This window comes from Stegostoma tigrinum, chromosome 1 (assembly GCF_030684315.1).
Source record: "Stegostoma tigrinum isolate sSteTig4 chromosome 1, sSteTig4.hap1, whole genome shotgun sequence".
NCBI classification, from domain to species: domain Eukaryota; kingdom Metazoa; phylum Chordata; class Chondrichthyes; order Orectolobiformes; family Stegostomatidae; genus Stegostoma; species Stegostoma tigrinum.
The window spans coordinates 81,158,293-81,183,341 of NC_081354.1; the positions used below are offsets into that span (position 1 = coordinate 81,158,293).

At 39.1% G+C, this 25,049-nt stretch overlaps 2 protein-coding genes across 3 annotated transcripts in view; one reads left to right on the forward strand and one right to left on the reverse strand.

Annotated features, from left to right (window-relative positions):
- LOC125453541 (carcinoembryonic antigen-related cell adhesion molecule 15-like) overlaps nt 1-8,033 on the forward strand; it is a 30,295-nt gene extending 22,262 nt beyond the window's left edge. The window contains exons 5-6 of one of the 2 annotated variants that reach the window (XM_048533282.2): nt 649-719; nt 7,263-8,033. In XM_048533282.2, coding sequence (XP_048389239.1) covers nt 649-719; nt 7,263-7,436 — 245 coding nt within the window. In that variant the 3' untranslated portion in view covers nt 7,437-8,033. The remainder of the gene's footprint in view (nt 1-648; nt 720-7,262) is intronic. The other variant, XM_048533289.2, reaches the window with a different exon arrangement.
- The window catches only part of bod1l1 (biorientation of chromosomes in cell division 1-like 1), a 66,129-nt gene continuing 48,845 nt past the window's right edge, over nt 7,766-25,049 (reverse strand). Inside the window, exons 11-15 of the mRNA XM_048533271.2 lie at nt 24,508-24,581; nt 20,482-20,596; nt 20,216-20,345; nt 15,653-15,832; nt 7,766-9,429 (exon numbers count right to left, since the gene is read on the reverse strand). Coding sequence (XP_048389228.2) covers nt 9,312-9,429; nt 15,653-15,832; nt 20,216-20,345; nt 20,482-20,596; nt 24,508-24,581 — 617 coding nt within the window. The 3' untranslated portion in view covers nt 7,766-9,311. The remainder of the gene's footprint in view (nt 9,430-15,652; nt 15,833-20,215; nt 20,346-20,481; nt 20,597-24,507; nt 24,582-25,049) is intronic.

The following is a 25,049-nucleotide window of genomic DNA, read 5'->3' on the forward strand; positions in this document are numbered from 1 at the left end:
TGCTGCTGGGCCTGCTGTGTTCATCCAGCCTCACATTTTATTATCTTGACTGAGCTCGGACTTTTTTCATTGGAGAAAAGGAGGAGGAGAGGGGACCTAATTGAGGTATACAAGATAATGAGAGGCATAGATAGAGTTGATAGCCAGAGACTATTCCCCAGGGCAGAAATGGCTAGCGCAAGGGGTCATAGTTTTAAGCTGGTTGGAGGAAAGTATAGAGGGGATGTCAGAGGCAGGTTCTTTACACAGAGAGTTGTGAGAGTATGGAATGCATTGCCAGCAGCAGTTGTGGAAGCAAGGTCATTGGGGTCATTTAAGAGACTGCTGGACATGCATATGGCCACAGAAATTTGAGGGTGCATACATGAGGATCAATGGTCGGCACAACATCGTGGGCTGAAGGGCCTGTTCTGTGCTGTACTGTTCTATGTTCTATGTTCTAATATTGTTTTTAACAAAAGTCCACAGCTTCAGGGAGATTCACATACTGTAAACAAGTTTCAGGTGGCAGCCAAAGTTAGCATAATTCTCTGGTTTTATGACAACCAGCAACACATTCAAGAAAAACACATTGGAGGAAAAGGAAAACAGAAGCCTGAAGGCAATACACAAGTCCTAAGTATGTTTATGATGTTTAACTTATTATAGAAAGACAACAGCGAAGTTCAATTTTCCTTGTGGAAAACCAAAAAGATATTGCTGTACAAACCGATGAAGAGGTAAATCTCCATTTTACACTTTACAGAACAAAGTACTTTTTCAGTGTATGTAACCAGCAAGTGTTGCTATTTGTGCTGTCTTCTAGTTTCTTCCTCCCATTCCTTTTTTCAAAAGGTTGCTGATTGTGGCTAGACATGTAGCCAGGAGCTGAACAATACCTTGCCCTGCAGACTGTTCTTCATTTCTAATTCACTAGGCCTTAAATTTGAAAGTTCCTTCTCTAAAAGTCTTGCCTCTTTCTCCCCCTTCAGGATGCTTCTTAAAATCCAGCTATTTGACAAGGTCTTCCTCATCTATCAATTTATCTCCTGGTGCCACTTGGTATAAAAATGTTGATAAGGCTTTTATGAAGTGCTGTGTGTGTTTTACAACATTAAATTTTTAAATGTTTTAATGAAGATCTGTTGCTTGGGTTGCGGTTGGAGTTTTGGTTGGTTTGCCGAGCTGACTGGTTTTCATGCAGACATTTCATCTCCCTTCTAGGTGACATTGTCAGTGTTGTGTAGCCTCCATTGAAGCACTGTTGTTCTGTCCCGCTCTGAATTCACATGGTCCGGTCTGTCATGGTGGGCAGTCTTGTTTCTGGTTTTGTACTGTAGTGGTATGTAGTTGGGGTCTATTTCAACATGTTTGTTAAATTGCATCGGTGGTTGAAACCAAGCCTCCAGGAATTCTCATGCTTGTCTTTGTTTTGCTTGTCTTGGTACTGTAACACTGTCCAGAAAATTGATGTCCTTCTATGTCGGAGGGTATTGAAATAAGGGAGAGTTGGTTGTGCTGTTTTGCTGCCAGTTGGTGTTCATGTATCCTGGTGGCGGGTTTCCTGGCCATCTGACCTATTTAGTGTTTCTCCCAGTTGATGCATTATATTTTATATGTCACATTTGTTCTGCTCATTGTGGCTATGAGTATGGGTATACTCACAATGAGCAGGATGAATATGATATACAAAATACCAAGTAGCAACTGCGAGAAACACGACGTAGGACAGATAGGCGGGAGACTCCCATCAGGATACATGAACACCAACTCGCAACACAGCGGGACAACCAACTCTCCCTTATTTCAATACACCCTGACATAGAAGGATATCATTTTATTTGGGACAGTACCAAGACAAGCGAAACAAAGACAAGCATGAGAATTCCTGGAGGCCTGGTTTCAACCACCGATGCAATTAACAAACATGCTGAAATAGACCCCAACTACATACCACTACGGTACAAAACCGGAAGCAAGACTGTCTACCATGATAGACCGGACCATATAAATTCAGAGTGGGACAGAACAACAGCGCTTCAGTGGAGGCTACACAGCACTGATATTGCCACCAAGGGAGATGAAATAATTTGTATGAAAACCAGTCAGCTTGACAAACCAACCAAAACTCCAAAATTAAACGTGAAAATAAAGACGTTTGCAGCAGAGATGGACATTCAATCCATGCCTGTGCTTTAGTTTTTAAAAAGTAACATGCTTAGATCTATATCACCGTCTTTTGTCCGTGACTCCATAGTTTTTTCATTCCCATGTAAGTTTCCACTTCACTTTGAAGTTACATGTTCAACCAGCTTCAACCACCTATTCAGGTAGACTCAAGTCTCAACAACAGTGAAAAAAAGATTATCTTCACCTCCCCTCCAGATTTTTGGCAATGATTTTTAAATCTCTTATCCCTGTCAGTTGACCAGAGCAAACTCTTTTTATTCTATCTACTCTTACAAAATTTCTCATTATCTTGACAACCTCCATTATTTCAATGCTTTTCTGTTCCAAGGTGAATTATTCTAATTGCCCTAACTTTTCCAACCTCACTTTGAAATCATGTGGTTATGAATATCCTGGTAAACCTCCTCTGTAGAAAAGGAGTGTGACAAGGCAGATGTAGACAAGATGCTACCGCTAGTAGGTGAATCTTGAACTATGAGACATAGTTACAGAATAAAGAGGCACTCACTTAAAACTGAGATATGAAGGAATTTCTCTGCTCAGAGGATAGTGAATGTCTGGAATTCTCTAGCCCCACAGTTGTGGAAGCTAGACCACTGAAGTATTCGAAGAGGAGGTAGATAGACTTTTGAAATATCAGGGAGTTGAGGAATAGGCTGAACTGAGATGAAAGAGAAGTCCATCAGCCAAGACCTTGTTGAATGGCAGGATAGGCTTGAGAGATCAAATGGCCTCCTATTTCTTGTGTTCTTTTGTAACCTTTCTGAGGCTTTCCTTAACTGCAGTATCCACAAATATCCACAATACTGCAGATCGGACCCACATGCTTTTCAAATTATTTACTGAATCAGCTTCCACTGCCTTTAAGGGTCGAGTGTTCAAATTGCTATTATAAATGCAAGATGCCAATGTGAGCCCTGAAAACGGAAACTCTGATATTCACCTGGAGTGGGAATTGCTGGTGCATCAATTGACATGGACAAAAATCTGACTAGGCCCCTGGAAAATAAGACTGAGTAATTTCAATTCCAAAGTTAAAATTAATGCAATACCTATATAATTGTCATTGTAATAAAATGTGAGGCTGGATGAACACAGCAGGCCCAGCAGCATCTCAGGAGCACAAAAGCTGACGTTTCGGGCCTAGGCCCGAAACGTCAGCTTTTGTGCTCCTGAGATGCTGCTGGGCCTGCTGTGTTCATCCAGCCTCACATTTTATTATCTTGGATTCTCCAGCATCTGCAGTTCCCATTATCTCTAATTGTCATTGTATCCTGGTCTTTTGTTTATTAATTAGCCTCCCCTCCTGCTTACTTTAAGGTTGCAATTTCAGATTACTCCAGGTGCCTTGTGCTCACGAGCACAAAAATAGGATAACAGAGCAGATAAACGTGTGGCTCAAGAGTTGATGCAGGAGAGAGGGTTTTAAATGACTGGATTACATGGACTGTTTCCAGGGAAGGGTGGACTTCCACAAGTGGGGCAGTCTGCACCTGAACCAGAATAGGACCAATATCCTTATGGATATGTTTGCTTATGCTGTTGGGATGAGTTTAAAGTAGTTCAGCAGGGAACGAGATACACTGTTCATACATTAGGGATGCAGCAAACCTTAGTAAATGAACCAAGACATAGACAGTTTAATCATTTTGAGTTTTAACAGAGTAAAGCAAGGCTGCATGATCACCCCTATTAATGTATCTAGTAATTATAGTATTCGCACTAAGGTAGATAAGTTAAGGGCATGGATTGACATATGGAATTGTGCTGTTGTTGCTATTACAGAGATGTGTGTGAGAGAGTGGCAGAACCTGCTAATCAACATTCCAGAGTATTGGATCTTCAAGCAGGGTGGGGTAGGGTGTAACAGTGGAGGTGATGTTGCATTATAAATTAAGGGGGCAGTCACTGTTTTAAGAAGGGAAGATATCTTTGAATGGTCTTCCATTGAGGCTTTGTGTAGACCTGAGGAAATAAAAAGGGGATGGTCACATTGGGGTGAGTGCCTTATAGACCAAGAAACATTCAGCATGCAATGACGGAACAGATATATAGACAATTCACGGAGGTTTGCAAATGCAATAATAAGGTAATTATGTTAGGAAATTCAACTTGCCCAACACTAATTGGGATTATCATACTATAAAGAGTGTATAACGAGCAGATTTCTTGAAATATATTCAAAGCAGCTTTTTATATCATGTTAGAAAGTCCAACAAGAGATGGTGCAGTATAAGATAACAAAGTGTGAAGCTGAATGAACACAACAGGCCAAGCAGCATCTTAGGAACACAAAAGTTGATGTTTCGGGTCTAGACCCTTCTGGGGTACAAAGCTGATGGGTATTTGAGGTAGCAGAGGGATAGCATTTTAATGATAGTGACCCGAATACCATTTGTTTTGGAGAAAAAGAAGACAACAATCTGTACAAATGGATTTTAGATTGGGGTGAAGTCAGATTTTGTTGAAATACGGCAAGACGAGGCTAAAACAGAATGGGAACTGCTACTTTATGAGAAAATCTACAGCAGAGCACTGGAACATGGGGGAGGGGACGGGGCTTTCAAAATGAACTTGGCACAGTACAAGTCAAACCCTTTACGGTAAAATGTAGGAGCAAAAAGCCTGGAGAACCCAAAGTGTCTAGGAATATTCAGGACTACATCAGATGGAATAGAGTCTGGGATATTACCTGGGATAGAGCAGTTTAGCTATGAAGAGAAGCTGGATAACTTCAGATTATTTTCTTTAGAGCAGAAAAAGCTAAGAAAAGATGTGATAAAGGTGTACAAAATTGCGAAGTACAGAAAGGCTGGATAGAAAGCAGCTGTTCACTTTTAAGAATCAGTAATGAATGGCATAATTTTAAGATCCAGTGTAGGAGGTTTAGAGGACATTCAAGAAAGAATTCTTTCACCCAGAGGGTGATAGGAATCTCAAATGTACTGCCTGTGAGGGTAGTTGATGTGGGAAAGCTCACAATCTTTAAAAATTATTTGGATGGGCACTTGAAATTACTTACATTCAAGGCAACGGGCCAAGGGCTGCTAAGTGGGACAAATATAGACTTAGAATAGTTTTTGTCTATGCAAACTCAATGGGTCAAAGGGCCTCTTCTTACTATATGATTCTACGATTTTGCATATATATTGGGCTGAAACTTACCATGTTTTTTGCAAAATACAATTTTCATGGTCAATTACAATACTCGATATATTCTCAATGTACATTCTTTGTTAAGGAGTAGAAAAATTGCCTTTTGTGGACTATGGCCAATTGGATAAATATCTTCCAAATTTTGTCTGCATCCTCCCAAGACCTCTGTATCCTTTTCATAAAGGATAACTGGAGCAGTTCTCTAAGTGTAGTCAATCCCGTGTCCTATATTGGTTCTAGCTGTATATCGAGTAAACTTCATGCAAACACTTATCTATGTTGAATTGCATTAATCAATGATTTGTCCATTCTGCACACTTATTAAAGACCTCCTTCAAACATTCCGCTTTCCCAATTTGACATCATCCATGAATGTCAAAAATATGGCCTGGATTTCTTGCAAATTCCATTGCGCTGATTAGGCAGAAATTTACACAAAGTTTAAATTTCCAGTGGGTAGCATCAGAAACCTTCCAAAAGATCTCCAACTCTGAGTTAGAGGCTTCTGACTTACTGATCTTAATCGTTAGCCAGGAAAACTTAGAGGAATTAGAACAGGCTTCAGTTCCTAACTACCAAGCATTAATAATACCCCAATCACTGACATTCACCAAACATCTGATTCAAGCACCCCTAACATATAATCCACTCTTAACCACCTGATAACTCACACCTAATCACACCTCAGATATCTGACCATACTCTTGGACACCCAGATGTCCCACCTAAATGTGAACTTCACACCCACTCCAATTTGACACTTGTCTACTCACTTCTCAGGACATGGTTAATCCCACTTTGATACTTGAACTATCTTACCCTCTTATCCGCTGACCTGGCACTGTCTTCCTCACCAGCTTACCTGTTACCATGCAGAAAGTTTTAATCAGGCATTAATTGGGCAGCAAGGGCGTTCTCTAGGGCCAAGGACCCCATAGATAGGAATCAGGCCAACCTTCATGAGCTTCTGGATGATCAGACTGGCAGTAACGCATCACGCAGCAATGCCAAAGGGGGAAGCAATAGCATCGAGTGGACCCAATCAAAGTCCAGGAACACCAGCACAGGCATGGGTAGGTCACAGAGAGTATGAGATATTACAGGAGGGTTTTTTTTTAAATTTGCCAGCAAATGCAGGTCATTTCATGGGGTCTCGCTTTCAAACACTATGCCCCTGAATAAGTGATCAACATACTCTTGCTCATGTGCTTTTTCAGAGTCCTCACTTAGTGAGTATCTGAAAGGGCTTCAACTGACATGGTGGGAAGGCATTTTACATGCCTTCTCATAGTGAACAATCATGACACTGTCAGGGGACCTGCCACGAACCTCTCTTGGGAGAACATTAAATTCCATTCAAAATCTAGTGTCAACATTTCAAAACCTCTACGAGAACACTGCTGAGTCGCTTTTATTAGAAAAACAAACAGATCTAGCCTGATAATGCTGTACAAGGGTTGTCTCAATTCTTGTCTCAGTGTTGTAACCACCTCTGCATCTTCAAGTGCATTTATTTATTAAAAATCTTTCATGGCGACCAGACCTGCACAGTACAGTAAAATATAATGAAAGTTTTGCTACACATAGCCCAAATTCTCCACTTTTCAATTTTATCCCATGGTGCTAAACCTGAGTGCTTCGCCTGTTTTTGCTACAGCCTTATTAATTTGTGTCACAATTGATTTATATAGTTGCACTAGTCCCCTTGCTTCGCTACACCATTTAAAATTTCTATTTCTATTATATGCCCTTACATTTTGGTAAGGGAAAAAAAATTAAGACAGCTTGGAATTTATTTGCCAATTCTATGTCCATTCAAGTTCATTAATATTTTAAATGATATTTTACATGTTTATTGATGTTATTTATAAAATATGTTTAAAAAATAACGTAATGAATAATCTCTCTATCCCATTACCCCTTTTCTCATTATATAGGAATTGGAACTCCACGAATTTTGGAAAGAAAATAATGATGTCACTTATGCAACCATTGACCACACTAGACGATTGTCTAGACCACCAGCCAAAGCAAGAAACAAATCAAATCAGTTCACTGAAACTGCCTCAGTGACGCATCAACCATACATGAATTGCCATGTAATCTACTAACATAGGAGCTGGTCACTGTGAAGCAAAAGACATCACCTACATGGTGTGCAACACTTTAACAACTGTGAAGTGTATTTTCATGCATTTACTTTTGCTGCAACAGTAAGCCATTAAGAATTAAGTGTTTCATATAATTGCTTCAGTTATCATGAATCAGTATTTTATTTTTAACTAACAAAGATGAAATAAAATATTAGATGCTAACTCAATCAGTCTATATATTTCTAAATAGCAATATTATCACCTGACAAAGTCATGTGAAGTAAATGTCTTTCAGATATTTAAGATTTGAGAGAGATTTACAACTTTGCAGGAATTTTTGATAATTCCTGCAAAGGTTAATAGGACCTCAAAATGAACAATGTAGCGTAACAGTTCGAGTAAAGGAGCTTGTTGTGAAGGAAATAGCTCAAAGACTCAAGATATTTAATGGATCATAAAAACAAAGTACTTTTGTTATTTTCTGTACAGGAAGACATACTAAAGCTCCTTACTAGAAATCCCTCACACTGACATTACATTGTCAGCTACATTAAGTAAATACTGATAAATTCTCTTTACATTTTTAAATAAATTACCTTTGAATTCTCTGTACACAAAAGGAAATTGATCTTAACATTTAATATATATTACAAAATATTGAAGTTTCACTTTGAATTATGCTAGTGCAAATTTTTACTTATCATTCATGTATTGTGCTGTAAATGCAATGTGTTATTTTAAATATGTTAGTTCAAGACAAATATGAACTCCATGCTTTACAGTTCTACCCCTGGGTATTCACTGGCAGTAATTTTACATCTAGTTGATCCTATAACCAAATTTTTTGAATACTACGAATGCTCATTCTTGCTGTGAAATTTTATTTACACATCACTTGTATGACAAGCATGATTTGATGCATGCATCTATATTTGAATATCAATTTTTTTCACACATTTGAAGAGCTCAAAGCCTAGTTGTTGTAAACAATTTCATTTTGTTTTGTGAGAAATATGGAATTCCAGGCTTATGCTCTTAGTCAAAAGCATTGAGATTATCTTTTCTCTTTAAAGTGATTGTTTTACACCTATAATTACTGGACAAAACCAGAGTTTAGTTATGAGATAAGAACAGCAGGAAAACTGCGCAACAAATCTAACCATTAGATAAGAAGCTCCCAACATTGATGACTATCTTACTCGGTTTCATTTTATAAAAATGTTCACAGGTTTAACAAAATATGTCAGGAACATGATGAACAAAGTGCGCATAGAACGATATAATACATAAGCTTGCAAACATAAGATGCATTAAAATTAACCTCAATACAGTCTTGGCCTTAACAGTAATTGCACCTTAGAAATTATTTCATGGTGTGAAGTGTTTCCAGGTGTTTCTGCATGATAAGGCACTATATAAACAAGTCTTTTCTTTTATTATAAACCATTTGTACATGCTCAATGAGTTTTATGTGAATACAAAATATTTTGGTCACCCATTCCAAAGATGTAACATATGGAACATTAACAAGAGATGCACATTAAATGTACAGTATATTCTGAATAGTCGCATCCCTCGATTGCTTATTCTCAGCAAACAACTTTTGTCAATTAAATAGGATTTGGTAAAAATAAAATACATTCATAGAATGAAAACTTTGTACTTAAAATTGCAAGTTACAACAGGTAAAAGCACGTCAACATTTTCGTTACAATTTCCCATATACAACACAAAATTTTAAGTACAGTAAAAAAGACAGTTTCAATCTATCAATACTGACTTCACGTTTCCCTTGTGTTACTACAACAAATATAACTTAATTTATAATATACAATGTACAAGATTGGCTTAACAAAGTTGTTAAGCCAGAGTAGCAACATCTAGCATTCTTAGTTATCGCCTTGTTCTCTTTGGTGGCACTTCATTTTTATGATGTCCCCTCCTGTGTTCTCCTGGACTTGCTTCTCGTTTGCGTCCTTGTTTAGTCACAGGAGATAGCTGACTCCTCGATCTGTGAAATAACAAACTCCTATGATATACAGTAGGATACAGACTTGGATCTAAATATTCAGTTTAGAATTCTATCCTTGATTACAATTCCCCACATTTCATTACAATGTGACTCAAATTATCCTTCATGGCTTTACAGCCAAATCTTCAGTGAGACATAATTTGATTTATGCAAACGTATGAATTAGGTGCAGGCACTGGTGACAGGACCCCTTGATCCTGCTTTGCCACTCAGATTACTCTACTTTCTTCCCACCCGATAACCTTTCACCTCTTGTTCACTGAGAATCTATCTATCCATCCCAGCCTGAAAAATATGCAAGGGCTTTGCTTCCACCACGACTTCTGGAAGACAGTGTCTGGGGAAAAAAAAAATTCTCATCTGTGCCTTAACCAGTTCTAGATTCTCACACAAAACATGTTAAGACCCTACAGGATCTTAGCAGCTTAATCAAATCACCTCTTACTCTTCTAAACTTGAACAGATACAAGCGTAGTTTGTCCAACCTTTCCTCTTCTGGTAATCCACTATTCCAGCTATTAGTCAAATACTTCCAATGCATTTACATCATTCCTCAAATAAGGAGGCTAATACTGTGCGCAATATTCCACGTAGTCTCATGTTTGACTTGCACAGGGCATTCATAACTTCCACACTTTAGTATTCAATTGCCCACACAATAAACAATAACATTGTTAGCTTTCCTAATTATTTGCTGTAACTGCAAAGTTCTTGTGATTCAAGCACAATGCCAGTCAGCTCCCACTGCATCTCAGAGCTCTGCAATCTCTCAAACAATTAGATACACTTTTTAAAAATTCTTCCTGCCACAATGGACAATTTCACATTTCCTCAAATTACATGCCATTTAACAGATCTCTACCCATTCATTTAACCAATGTGTATCACTCTAACTTCCTTATGTCTTCTTCACAATTTACTTTTCTACCTATCCTTTCTTGATCAATAAATTGAACCACCACAGCGTTCCTCCATTCAGAATCTCAGAATTCGATCCACTGTCCGCACGAGGTTCCCTAAGCAGTTTGAAGCATCCTCTGAGCATTTATCCAAATAATTTATCTAAAAAGTTGAGGTTCAAGCACTGATTTATGCGGCATGCCTCTCTTAATCTTGCTAACCAAAAAATGACCAATTTATGACTCTGTTTCTTGTTAGCTGGCCAATCTTTTGCCATGCCAATATGAATGTTAATTTTCCATAATAACTTTTGAGACAGCTCTTTATCATATGCTTTTTGGAAATCTAAGTACAGTGCATAAATGACTCCCCTTCATCCAAAGCATGTTAGTTCCTTAAAGAACTTCAACAAATTGGTCAAACACAATTTTCCTTTCATAGACAAAGGTTGGCTCTGCCTGATTATTTTGAACTTTTCTAAATTTCAAGTTATAGCTTAGTTAAAGATCGCTTCTAAGATCCACACTATGACAGGCACTAAGTTAACTGGCTTGAAGTTTCTTGCTTTCTGTATCCCCATTTTTTGAATAAATGAGTTACAATTGCAACTTTTCAACAAAATGGAAACTTCCAAGAATCTAGGGAGTTCTAAAACACTAACACACACTAACTCTCTCACTCAGCAATTATTTTAAGACTCTAGGATGAAGTCCATCAGGTCCTAAAGACTTGTCAGCCCGCATTCCAGCATATTGCTCAGACCTACTTCCCTGGTGATTGTAATTTCCTTGATTTCTTCTCTTTTCTATTTGCTGATTTTGATTGATTAATTGATTGATTTATTGTCATGTGTACGGAAGTACAATGAAAAGCTTTGTTTAATGCGCAGTACAGGCAGATCATAGTAAGCAAGGATGTACATTTCAAATAAGTTTAAACAGATGCATACAAGTTACACTGCACAGGATCAGCATTATTTGATGCTACAGAGTCCATTCATCAGTCTAATAATGTCTGGGAAGAAGCTGTTCCTAAATCTGCTGGTGCATGCGTTCGGGCTTCTGTATCTTCTACCTGACAGAAGAGGTTGTAGGACAGCATGACTGGAGTGCAATGAATCTTTGCTGATGTTGGCAGCCTTTCCACGGTAGCAAGCCATGTAAATAGGAGTTCGTGGATGGAAGGCTGGCATCTGTAATGGCTTGGGCTGTGCACGCTACATTCTGTACTTTCTTATGGTCCTGGGCAGAGCAATTGCCACACCGTGCCATTATGCACCTGGATGGTATGCTTTCAATTGTGCATCTGTAGAAGCTGGAGACAGTCCTTATGGGCATGCCAAATTTCCTGAGCCACCTGAGGAAGAAGTGTTGTTGTTGTGCCTTCTTGGTCATTGTATCTACGTGGGAAGTCCAGGACAGGTTGTCAGTTATCATCAATCCAAGGAACTAGATGCTCGCCACCCTCTCAACCTCAGTTCTGTCGATGGGGCCATATTATCCTACTTTCTTTCTGATTTTACAGCTATTTCTGGAATGTTATCTGTATTCTCTTTTGTGAAGGCTGATGCAAAACATCTGTTCATTTTCAGTCTCCTTATTTTCCATTAAGAACTTCAGATCAACTTGTTTTAAAATATCCACAGAAACTATTCCTGTTTTTATATTTCTAGTTTATGCTCTCTCATGTACTCTATAAATTTTCCCTCCTTATTACTTTAGGAAATCCTTTGTTGCTTTTATATGTTGCCCAATCATCTCAACTGCCACCCATCTTTGCATAGTCATAGGCTTTTCCTTTAAGTCTGATATTAGTTTTAACTTTTTTGATTCAATCACGACCCTTCCCATGGAATTTTTCTCTCTCATTGGAATTTACCTATTCTGTGTATTCTGAAATATCACCTTGAATATCTACATTTCTATTGACCTATCCCTCAACCAAATTTGCTAGTTCACTTCAGCTAGCTCTGATCTCAGACCCTCATCATTACCCTTATTTAAGTTTGAAATACTTATTGTCTTGGACCCATTCTTCTCTCCCTCAAACTGATTGTAAAATTCAATCATGTTATGGCTGCTACTTGCACTCAGTTAAACCACCAGTCATCTTGCCAAATTTTCCAGTGATAGTCCGATTTGTATTTTTCAGGTGGACTTCCATGGGGATTATCATGTTTGGAAGGATGGATCTGGAAGGGCTTGGCTATCTACAGTTGCAAACTCAAATCATAGCTTGCTTTGGAGCTGTGCCAGATGCGGCAAGCTTTGTTTTTGAAATTTCCAATTTGTAATCATAAAAAGTGAACTGATCAGCAAAGTGCTTAAAAAGTTTGAAGGGCCTTTCACTAGATGATAGAAGCATGCTTCTATCACCAGTTTTCATCGTTACCCTCGGCTCGCATCATCATTAGTCATCTCTCTCTAATAAGAGAGCAGCCCTGTGGTCCTCTGAGACTAATCAATATCACTGGCAGCAGAAAATCCAAATCTGATTTGGCTTTGGACTATGAGCATCAGTCAAAATAACTCAGTTGGGACAACAGTCAATGTAATCTGATGACCAGCACAGACTGCAGCTGCAGCTTGGGAACAGACAGAAATTCTGACACAGCTGACTGAAGAAAACTTTCATCCAATAGGCAATTTCCTGCATCTATACAACATTTGTCAAAATTGAAGAAATTAGAGAGTTCAGACTGATTTAAGCTGAACAGTTAGCAAGGAATAACTAGAAGATTAGAAACATACTCTTAAACCCCAACACAGCACTGATTCATCCTCATATATCTCCATCAGTCCTGACAACCCCGACTTGACGTCTAGCCCATTCCAACCTCACTGGACTTGCTCTCCCAAATGCCCCTGCCCCTGACAAACCACAAACTTACCTGACAATAACACCCAGCAACCTCCCCCTCACTCGCCTCTCTCCAATTCAATAACATCCCACAATGCTTATTAGATGCAACATCAGCCACCACCCTCACCATGCCCCTCAAAAAAGATGCTTTGAGTGCAAATTGTTGGGAAGTAAACAATTATTAATCCAAGTATCTATTAAAAAGACTTTGACTGCTTTCGCACTACAATAAGCTGTGCAATAAAATGGTCTCCAATGTCTAGTTGATGAAGATATTGTGTTGTAGGCCAACTTGGTATAAGTTAGTAGCAATGCCAAAGCACATTACATTGCTTAAATCAGTAATTGTGTCAGCAAGTAGTACAGGAGACATAAGTTCAAATCTCAACACACTGGCTGGGGAATTAAAAAATAGCTCCCATCGGTAATGAGTATATAAACTGATGGATTATCAAAAAAAAATTGGGTTGTAATTAAATCATTTGTCTTTGCATGGTTTGGGAGAGAAGGGAGTGGTCTGTAAAGGCAGTGGGAGAGAAAGACGTTTGCAAAAGGGGAAATGAGTCTGAAAGGCTACAAAAGGGAGAAAAACAGTTCAATTTTTTAAATAAAGGAACACAGCTAACTTGTAAACACAAAAAGTAGAGTAGCAAATTCCTTGCAAATTAAATTGCAAACTCGAGGTTAAAGTTTCGAAGTTGGTGGGGAAATACAGTGGATGTTGTTATAATGAATACTTAACTATTTTAAGATTGGACAGTTTGTTTTTTCTTAATTATAGAATTCCTACAGTGTGGAAGCAGGCCATTCAGCCCACTGGGTACACATCAACCCTCCAAAGACAATCCTACTCAGACCCATCCTCCCTATCCTGTCCCTACTCCTACATTCCCCATAGTTAATCCACGTAGCCTGTACATCCCTGGAAACTATGGCAATTTAGCATGGCCAATCCACCGAACCTGCACATCTGAGGATAAATAAAGATTTGTTTTTGTTTGTTGTTATCTTCACAGTTTTTTTTACACTTAAGGTGCAGTCACTGTGTTGTAGACAAATGTATAATTGTTTAACTATGATCCCACCAGTTTGCAGAAAGCAAGTTTAGGGTGATAGTTTTTGCGTACTTAAGTATATGTCAATAATCTTCGGATAAAGCAATTGTTGATAAATTATGCCTGTGGTCTTGTGGCTATTTAAACATACCGGGGAGCCTAGGAAATTACACTTTCCATATTTGCTTACATTTATGTTTAGTGGAGAAATAATGATTACTGGGAACTATGATGAATTCTACTAATTCTGCTTCTGTGCAAGTCTAAAACCCCAAATTATCAGCACAAACATACAGGGCATTAAGTCAAAATGACTGCATTACCCGAAGAGTCAGTTAAGTTGAAAAAGTAACTCCCAAAAATCAGAAAGTATCCCTTCAGAAATCTCAACAGAACCTTTCTTCATAAAACAACTGCTTTATCCCATAAATCAGCTGAGTACAGTTTCTCTGAACTGCTTTTCATGCAGTTACACCTTTTCTTAAATAAGGAAACTAAAACTGTACACAGGATTCCAACTGTGTTTTCACCAGTGTCCTGAACTGTACGAAAACATTTCTGCTTTTATCTTCCCTTCTCTTTGCAATCAACAACATTCTATTTGCCGACATACTCACTAGCTGTATCTGCATTTGTAATTCATCTACCAGATCATTCAGATTGAAAACACACAAATTAACATCCAGTCCGTCAGGTCTGCCTCCACCATTCAATAAGATTGCTCTGTGCCATCAAGTTCTTCAATCTATCTATTTAAATAATATGGTATTATATGAGTAGTATAATATAGTATTTCTGCCAAAGACGACAACTTCACATTTTTCCACGATATACTTCATCTGCCATACTAATGCCTACTCATCTGAATCATTGATACTCCTTCACAAGATCCCGCGTGCCATTTTCACAACTTATTCTCCTGCCTATCTTTGTGTCATCAGCAAACTTAACATATGCAGTCATTTCATCCAAGTAATAGTTACAGATTGTAAATAGTTGATGCCCCAATGATGAGGCACCTCGTCAACGGAAATCCACACACACCTCACCTACATGTCCCCTTTTATCGACACTGCATGTTACTTCCTCAAAAATCTCAAACATTAGACAATTTTATTTAACAAATATCGCTCACAGAAAAACATATTTTTGTTAGTTTTAAGGTTGATGCACCTACAAGTGCAATAGTTAAATCTGGTAACAAAATAATTTAAAAATTGAAAATTATCATCAGTAAATCAAAACCAATTTCTCTCCAGAACACTGGGAAGAAGTGAGGACTGAACTTTAGAGATCCTTCTAGGGACCAAGTGAAACGTCTTAATAGAAACATAATTAAATATGCACTAATTATCTGCAAAAGGGATAAACATTTGTGGCTTTACCTTGTAACTGACATTGTTACTGGAGCTTTCGCAGCTTTTATATCAGATGTTAGTTTCTCTTTTACTGGAGCCGATGAACGCCGTTCTCGTTCAGTCACTGAATGATGCTCAGGGCTACTAATTCTTTTGGCTGCACGAGTAGTTGGTTTATTCTGAATGTTTAAATCAGATATCTGGTTTCTGGAATATAGAATAGGAAATCTTTACTGCAGATTTACAGGGTCTTGATGAGATCACATCTGAGGTACTATATACAATTCTGGTCCACCCCAACTTGTTTGAAAAATATATATTGTTTTAGCCATTCAGAGAAAGTTTGCAACGGGGATAAAAGACTTACTTTATCAAGCAAGTTTGAATAGGTTGGACCTAGGCCCACTGGAGTTTAGGAGAATGCAAGATGTTGGACGGCTACACAGAACCCCTGCAATGTGCAAAGAGGTTATTTGGCCCATCAAGTCTGCACAAGCCCTCTGAAGAGTATCACACCCAGACCCAGCATCCTCTACTCTATCCCCATTACTCCACATTTACCATGGATATTCCACCTCGCCAGCACATCTTTGGGCTGCAGGAGGAAACCAGAGTACCCAATAGAAACCCATGCAGAACGGGGAGACCACGTAAACTCCAAACGGTCACCCAAGTTTGGAACCAAATCCGGGTCCATGGCACTATGAGGCAGCACTGCCAACCACGGAGCCACCATGCTACCCTTGCGATGGCACTGTTTCTATTTATGGGGCAAGACTGCTTAAGAAAACAAGGTCGGCAATGAAGGTAACGTTCCCTCTAAAGTGCACAGCTGCTTGGATAGTCTGCACATGTCAACTGGCATGTGGACAAATTGAATACTGCATCTAGAGGCTGCTGGCACACACTATCCTCAGAGGTCCACGCAGTAGCAAAAAACATTAGGGGTGACATGGGAGATAGGGAGACATTTTTATTTTTCTTGCTGAGGATTGTTAAAACATGGAATTCTCTTCCCAGAAAGCAAAGGAGTCTAAGCCTCTGAATTTATTCAATACAGAGCTGATTGGATTCTTGAAAGACAAAGAAATGTACAGTTATGGGGTGAACAGGAAAATATACTTGAGACCACAACCAGATCGGCCACGATTCTACTGAATGGCACAGCAGGCTTCAACAGCCGAATGATCCAGTTCTAGTTCTATGTACTACAAAATGGATAAAATATCATGGTACGTACTGAAACCGAGAACAGCAATCCCTTTGTAGTCTGACTATGGCTATCTTGGTCAAAACATTTTTATGTGATGCTGTTAAAATCCCAGCATTAGCTTAGGCAGCTAATCCTTCTATAGCCAAGTGATCACAGTTATTACCACCAAGGTGCTCATCTGTTTAATTAAATGTCACCTCTGCAACTAAGGCCACAATGGAAGAACTTGCACACTGTTGCAAAAACGATCATGAATCAGCGTGACAAGCTCTGATTTCGAGAGGATGCTAAATTGCTCAATAACTATCTGAAACAAAGTTCTTGGCACAAAGGTCACTGAAGAATTTGAACACAATTCTGCACCATGCTGTGCAGTGCTGCAATGTTGTAGATGCTATATTTCAGCTAATGCCACCACAAAGGACATTTCTCCCTCCCTACCCTTATCTGCTTTCCGGAGGGACCACTCTCTCCATGACTCCCTTGTCCGCTCCACACATCCCTCCAGCCCCACCTCGCCCAGCACTTTTCCCTGCAACCACAGGAGGTGCTACACCTGCTCCTATACCTCCCCCCTCACCCCCATCCCAGGCCCCAAGAAGACTTTCCACATCAAGTAGGTGTTCACTTGCACATCTGCAAATGTGGTAGACTGCATCTGCTGTTCCTGTTGTGGCCTTCTCACATTGGGGAAACCTAGCAGAGGCTTGGGGACCGTTTTGCAGAACATCTACTCTCGGTTCGCACTAAACAACTGCACTTTCCAGTCACAAACCATTTCAACTCCCTCTCCCATTCCTCAGACGACATGTCCATTCTGGGCCTCCTGCAGTGCCACAACGATGCTACCCATAGGCTGCAGGAACAGCAACTCATATTCCGCTTGGGAACCCTGCAGCCCAATGATATCAATGTGGACCTCAAGCTTTAAAATCTCCCCTCCCCCTACCGCATCCCAAAACCAGCCCAGCTTGTCCCCGCCTCCCTAACCTGTCCTTCCTCCTACCTATCCCTTCGTCCCACTTCAAGCTCAACCCCCATCTCCTACATACTAACCTTATCCCACCCCCTTGACCGGTCTGTCCTCCATGGACTGACCTAGCTACTCCCCACTTCCCCACCCACACTCACCTTTACTGGCTCCATCCCTGCGTCTCTCTCCACCTATCTTCTCCTTTATCTATCTATCCACCTCTCCCTCTCTCCCTATTTATTTCAGAACCCCCTTCTCCTCTCCCAATTCCGAATAAGGGTCTAGGCCCGAAACGTCAGCCTTCCTGCTCCTCTGATGCTGCTCGACCTGCTGTGTTCATCCAGCTCTACACCTGATTATCTTGATGTCTGCCCTTTCAGTTGCATGCAAAAGCTATATTGGAATACTAATAAGAGTCTGCCTGCTGCTCTGATCAATGTTCTTCCCTCAACTAAGACCAGCAAGAACAGATCAGATGGCCAATTATCTCAATGTCAATTAGTAGCTATTGTCCCTGCTTACATATCATGAGATGCAAAGAGTTTTGGGTGTAACAGCAAGATCTACCAGCTGGAGTACAACGTGGGGAAGTGTGAGGCCATGCACTTTGGCAAGAAGAATCTAAGTATGGGCTATTGAGAAAATTCAGAAGTCTGAAGTGCAAATAGACTTGGGAGTTCTAGTCCAGGATTCCCTAAAGCTAAACTTACAGGTTGAGTCATTAGTCAGGATGGAAACTGCAACTTTGGCATTTATTTTGACAGGACTTGAATATAAAAGCAGGGATATACTTCTGAGGCTCTATAAGGCTCTGGTCAGGACACATCTGGAGTACTGTGCACTGTTTTGGGTCCCATATCTCAGGAAAGATGTTCTGGCCCTCAGAGAGGTTCACGAGAATGGTCCCTGGATGAAAAGCTTAACATATGAGGAACATTTGCGGACTCTAGGTCTATACTCATTGGAGTTAAGGAGAATCGGGGGGATCTAACTGAAACTTACAGAATATTGAATGGCCTGGACAGAGTGGATGTTGGAAAGATGTTTCCATTGGTAGGAGAGGCTAGGACCCAAGGGGACAGCCTTAGATTAAAAGGAAAATCTTTTAGAATGGAGATAAGGAGAAATTTCTTCAGCCAGAGGATATTTTCAGGATGGCAACCTGTAGATTGTCACAGAGATCGGTGCAGGGCCACAATTATTTATAATATATATTAATGACTTGGATGTTTTTGGATAACACAAAAGTAGTTGGAAAGGCAAGTGACGAGCATGACAGAATCTGCACAAGGATATAAACAGGTTAAGCAAGTGGGAAAAACCTTGGCAGAGAGAATGTAAGACAGAAAAATGTGAAATTATGCACTTTGGCAGGAAAAATACAGGAACTTATTATTTTTAACAGAGGAAGTCTGCAGAAAGCTACAAAGTAGAGGAATTTTGGTATCCTCTTGCACAAATCACAAAGTTCAGCAGGTAATAAGGAAGGCAAGTGAAATGTTGGTCCTTACTTCAAAGGGAATAGTGTATCAAAGTAGGTAAGTTTTTTTAGAACTATACAAGATTACAGCTGGAATGCTGTGAACAGTTTTGGGCTACTTATCTAAAGGAAGATCTATTGCCTTTACAGACAGTGTGCTGAAGGTTCACTACTGTATTATCAGGTATAGAAGGGCTGTCTTACCATAAGAAACCGACTAGGTTGGATCTGTACTCATTGGTATTTAGAAGAATGAGGGCAACTAAGGGGATTTGACAGGTTAGATGCAGAAAGGTTGTTTCGCCTTGCAGGAGAATGTAAGACCAGAGGCATATTCACAGAATAAAGGATGACCAGCTTAAGACAGATGAGGAAGAATTTCTTCTCTTAAGAGGATGGTGAACCATTTGGACCTATTTACTTCAGAGGGCTGCAGAAATTGGCTCGCTAAGTATATTCAGATCTGAGAAAGACAGGCTTTTAATTACTTAGGGAATCAGGGGTTATGGGGAACTAAGATTTGTCAGATCAGCCATGATCTAACTGAATGATGGAGCAGACTTGATGGGGTGATTGGCCTACTCTGCTCCTACATCTGATGGTCTTGCATTGTGAAAGCCAAGGGAAACCCCTACTGACCTGTTAAGTGTTTTTCAATTCATTAAGGGGTCTCCAGCAGGTAGGCTTATGGAGCAGTAAAACATATCAGCTTCTTACAGAATTCAGTTCATAGAAGCTGCAATCTGAAGAAAGGACTACATGTGATTGCACAATTACCAATCTAAGTGTTCCTATTAGGAGTTTACTTCAAAATTTTAACACATTAGAAATGGACAAAGTCATTGTAAAGGATACAATAATTGGATGTTTTCTTTTTCAAAGTGTACCTCTTTAAATTGTCATAGTTACAGAGCAGGAAATCACCTTGTTCTTTCTTCAAGCTTGGCAGCAATTTTGCCCCGAGATTGTGTTGGTTTTTCTACATCTGGTACTTGAGCTGATACAGCTTCTGAATAAGGTTTGTGCATATCCTCCTCCATGGTAATTTTCTCCTCTAATGGCATTAATAATACAGCATGAAAATTTATTAGAATTGGTATCTAAAGACTGAAATTCTTATAAGCTGTCTTTGATTTAAAAAAATGACCAACAAGTGAAAAAATGTTAAGATGAGATTTGTTTATACTTACCTGAATGAAGATGCCGTCGTTTAGAGGGATTTTCTACTGGAGAGTAAGGGCGTTTGGGTTTTCTTTCTCTTCGACAGGAACTTTGTTCTTCAGCACCCTTAACAGATTGCTCCTCCTATATTGGGAGGAAAACTTGTATGATCACATCGCATTTGACTTTTTATAAAAAGCAAGACTATACACCAGAGCCGAAAACTGTTACATAAATCAACTTTCCAGTATCCTCAAAATATTCTCTGTACAACAATTGTTACAATGCAGTATTTTGCCTGTAAAACTGTCACACAAGTGCAAAAGCAATTAATTATGAAAAACATTGATAATGTTTGATCCAAAACTCTCAAGTATTCTTTATTTCAATTTTAATGAGCTTACATAGCAAACATACTAACAGCGCACAGGTGGAAATGCTGAGTGAAGAGAATTGTTATTAGCTGTTGGCTAGCCTGCCAACATTCACTGTGTAGGTATCCAAGAAGAGTGGTTACTTTCATGATACAAGGGATAGTGGTCATTGACAATCAAATCATATTCCAGCTGTGTTAGAACATTCAGAAGGATAAAAATTGTAAAAAGATGGGCAAAAATACTTGGAAATGCAAATAAAAGCAACACTTGGCCAAAAAGATTCATGTGAAATCATGATAACAAAAAAAAAATGTTCAGACCTAGTATTTCATGAATTTTACCAAAACAAATTGACACAGCCTCCTGCTTCACAGGGCAAAATACTTATCCCTTGACAGTGCTAGACTAATACTAATTTTGTTCTTTTTTTATTCAACGTGCAACATCTTGAGATCAATTGCAGCAAACCTGAGTAGAAAGCCAGTTTAAGTTTCTCCAGTTCACAGGTTACTGGATATAAACTTACAAAGCAAATATCTACAAAGCAAAATAAATAATGTTCAGCAAAAGATGCTCTCCTACTTGTTGGATTATCTGAGCCTAGCTGATCATTACAACTATTACAAATGCTATTCAATATTTCACGTATTAAAAACTGAATCCCAAATAAAAGTACTTCTTTACTCATTACTGGCAAAATACTTAACATAAACACCTACAGAATCAAGCAATTTGTGCTGCTTAGTGTGATCAAGTTGTGAATTTCTTTGTGAAGAAATAGACAGCATATAGAGACAATGCTAGGTAAAGATATCATTGCTTAGGCACTTGTTAACGAGTGGTGAAATGAGATATGCAGACATATGCATAGAAACAAGGAAAATCAGAGGGATACACAACTGAACCCTCTTAGCCTTCTCTGCCATTCATTACAAGGTGGGACTGGCTGATAAATCTTCACTGAAATGTGGTACTTACATTAGGATGGAAAGAAGATGGGTGGTTATAGACTGTAACAGTGCTTGAGAGAGGGGATGTCCCAGAGACTTCCAGGGCAGAAAATATTTGGGTATAGGTACAATCAATGACTTACAAGTGGTTCCTCATACAGAAGCAAGTCAAAAGATTGGGACTAGCTAAATTGCTCTTGCAAAGTTCAGGCACAGACACACTAAATGGCAAGTACCCAAATGGACTTGGGTTTGCCTGCACTGCTGACAGTTTGCTTTCTATTGCTATAAATGATTTGAACATAGACATTATTAAGTAGACATTATTCAGTAACTCCAAATTAAATGGACATTGCTTACAAGAAAGAATTGAGAAATATAAAATTGAAAGAAAATACTCCTTTGTTAAGACTAAACTAAAGATGGTAGGATTCTAGCTGTACTTTAAATTTATACATTAGACCAATGGTGGGTGTAGGGTGTGCAGCTCTAAATCTTCCATAATAGGAAAGAAAATGTATTCAGGTACAAGACAGTGGACATTCATAGATCAAATGCTGTAATGAAGGCTATAATAAAGGCTTCCGTTAATTCATGACTTTTTTTATATTAAAGCAAAATCATTTAGAAATCCAATTATGTGAACTACTTCATGTTAATAAGCACAGAACATACAAGAAAGGACTATTTAAAAAAAAAATCAATGTGATGTATACTTTCGAGTCAAAATCCTGGAACTCTTTCCCTAACAGCATTGTGAGTGTGCCTACACCAAATAGACTGCAGTGGTTTGACAAAAACACTTCATTACTACCCTCTCAACAGCAACTTGAGATGGGCAATAAATGCTGGCCAGCCAGTGGAGCCCATATCTGCTGAATAAAAAATTACTTGAGCAGTCCACATGCTTCACAATGCAAAAGTTCACTTTGTAATATTATATGATACATTCTGCCAACAGCCAGAAGCATGCCAGTCACTTCTTGGTCAAGCGTAATTTGGTAAATTGCAGGCTAGTAGCAGAAACATGCTTGTGAAGATTGCCTTATTGATTTATACACTCAACTAGTTCTTTAATAGAAATAGTAGGAATTGCCGATGCAAGAACCAGAGATAACAACCAAGCTCTCTGGTGAAGGGTCTAGGCCCGAAACGTCAGCTTTTGTGCTCCTGAGATGCTGCTTGGCCTGCTGTGTTCATCCAGCCTCACATTTTATTATCTTGGAATTCTCCAGCATCTGCAGTTCCCATTATCTCTCATAACAAGGTATGGAGCTGGATGAACATAGCAGGCCAGGCGCATCAGAGTTGCGGGAAAGCTGACGTTTCGGATCTGGGCTCTTCTTCAGATTTTCAGCTTTCCTGCTCCTCTGATGCTGTCTGGATTGCTGTGTTCATCCAGCTCTACATCTTGTATCTCTGGTTCTTTAATATACTTTATAGATACCAGGAACCGACCATGCTTATCCTGTCTAGTCTACATGTGACTTGAATTTACTCTTTGTGGTTCACTCTGATTGCGTTTGACTGTGGTCTAGCTGTCAGGTGCACAAACTACAAATGAGAAATGAATGCAGTGTTGCCAAGGACAGCAATAAAAATTGGAGTCATGCCTACGACAGAGGCTGCCTCACTATCATTGTCTGCTCATCAAGTCAGTATTGACTGTCTATACCTATGTAGAATCCATGATAGTCAAATGGAGCTGGTGATTTGAATTTACAGTGGTGAATGTCATTTTCAGCAGATTCCTCTTTAAGCTGATTGCACTTTTTAAAAAATTGTTATTCTTTCATGGGTTTTCACATGAGCCCCACAACTGTTAAATGCCAACATGACTTTTCTGACTTAAGATACTCATGCTTTCAACAAAGTGGCTACTGTTCCTCCAAAAAAATCAGTAATATTCATGGGCATCATTATATGGGATTCTTATTCTGTGGGGGACACAGACAAAAAACAATGTCATGGAAGAAAAGGCAGGCAGAGGAACTTCCAATCTGTAGAGGTTTCTTTCAACCATCACCCACCCCATGCTATTGCATGCTCATGCAAACCATCACAGTTTTGTAGCTCAGATCTTCTCGCACCTGAAAACATATTGTTGACAAAAGTTAGCATTTTACTTGGCAGCACTTTCTGAATAAACCCTGGATTGTGAGATCGCAATTTAAAAATGTTATATCTCATCTCGATGCCAACGCTTTGTGGAAATACTGTTTACTGTCTCAAGTGTTGAGTTATTGGGTGAATTCATTCGTCCTCAGGTGAGATTATATTGCCCAGGCACACAAGCAGCTCCAAGCCTGAATTCAAATTAAACTGCAAATTTGGGAGTGAATAGCAAATTCAAATTAACAAATTTGCACTGAGTTTCTAAGTAAGCAACCATTATTCATTAGGAGGCATTACTTTTCAATTTGAATAAAGCAGCTTTTAATCAAAAGTAAACTGAACTACAAAGACTTAAAACTGGCACCGTACCACTGGTTGGAAAAGAAGAGGCATTTATTATAGGTTTTCAGAATCATGGAAAGTTGCTTTCACAAATGACCTGTTACTAAATGTTAGTGATTCCATTAGACAAGCAGAACACATGCCAAATACCGTATCAAAGGCAGAAAGGGTTGGGCATGGAATAGGAAGCACACTAGAATCACCAGTGATAGTTGAACCATTTCACATTTTAGTTTCCAGCAACATGTACCGTTGCTATATAGCTACTTACCGCAGCTTCATCTTTCCACTCACAAATGGCACTTGTGATTATCTCTGATACAACATCCTGCTGAACTGGCAACTCTACATGAATGGGTAAAGAAATTTAGTAAGGAAAACTCTTCGCAATTTTGTGTTATAAGTTCTGTCATTCTTATTGGCATAAATCCATATAAAGAAAACAGCTACCTGCAGGAACACTGCAAAGAAAATATCAAATTCTTGTTCACTTTTATCAAAGTCTATTCATATACAACTAACATGAGGTTTTTTGTCAAAATAGGATGATAGTATGCATATTTTTAAAATTTCAATGAGCTTTTAAGGTACATCCAGACATTCGGGCAAAATGATACAAAGAGGGCTTGATCCATGAAGTTAAACATTAATTTTCACCATGATTGATGAATGGTGGCAGTAGCGTGTATTTGTAAACAAACTGCACTGCAGCAACTCACCAAGGTTCCTAGGACATCATCTTACAAACTTGTGACCTCTACCACCTAGATCAACAGCAAAAGCAGACTCATAGGAATACTATCACCTGCAAAT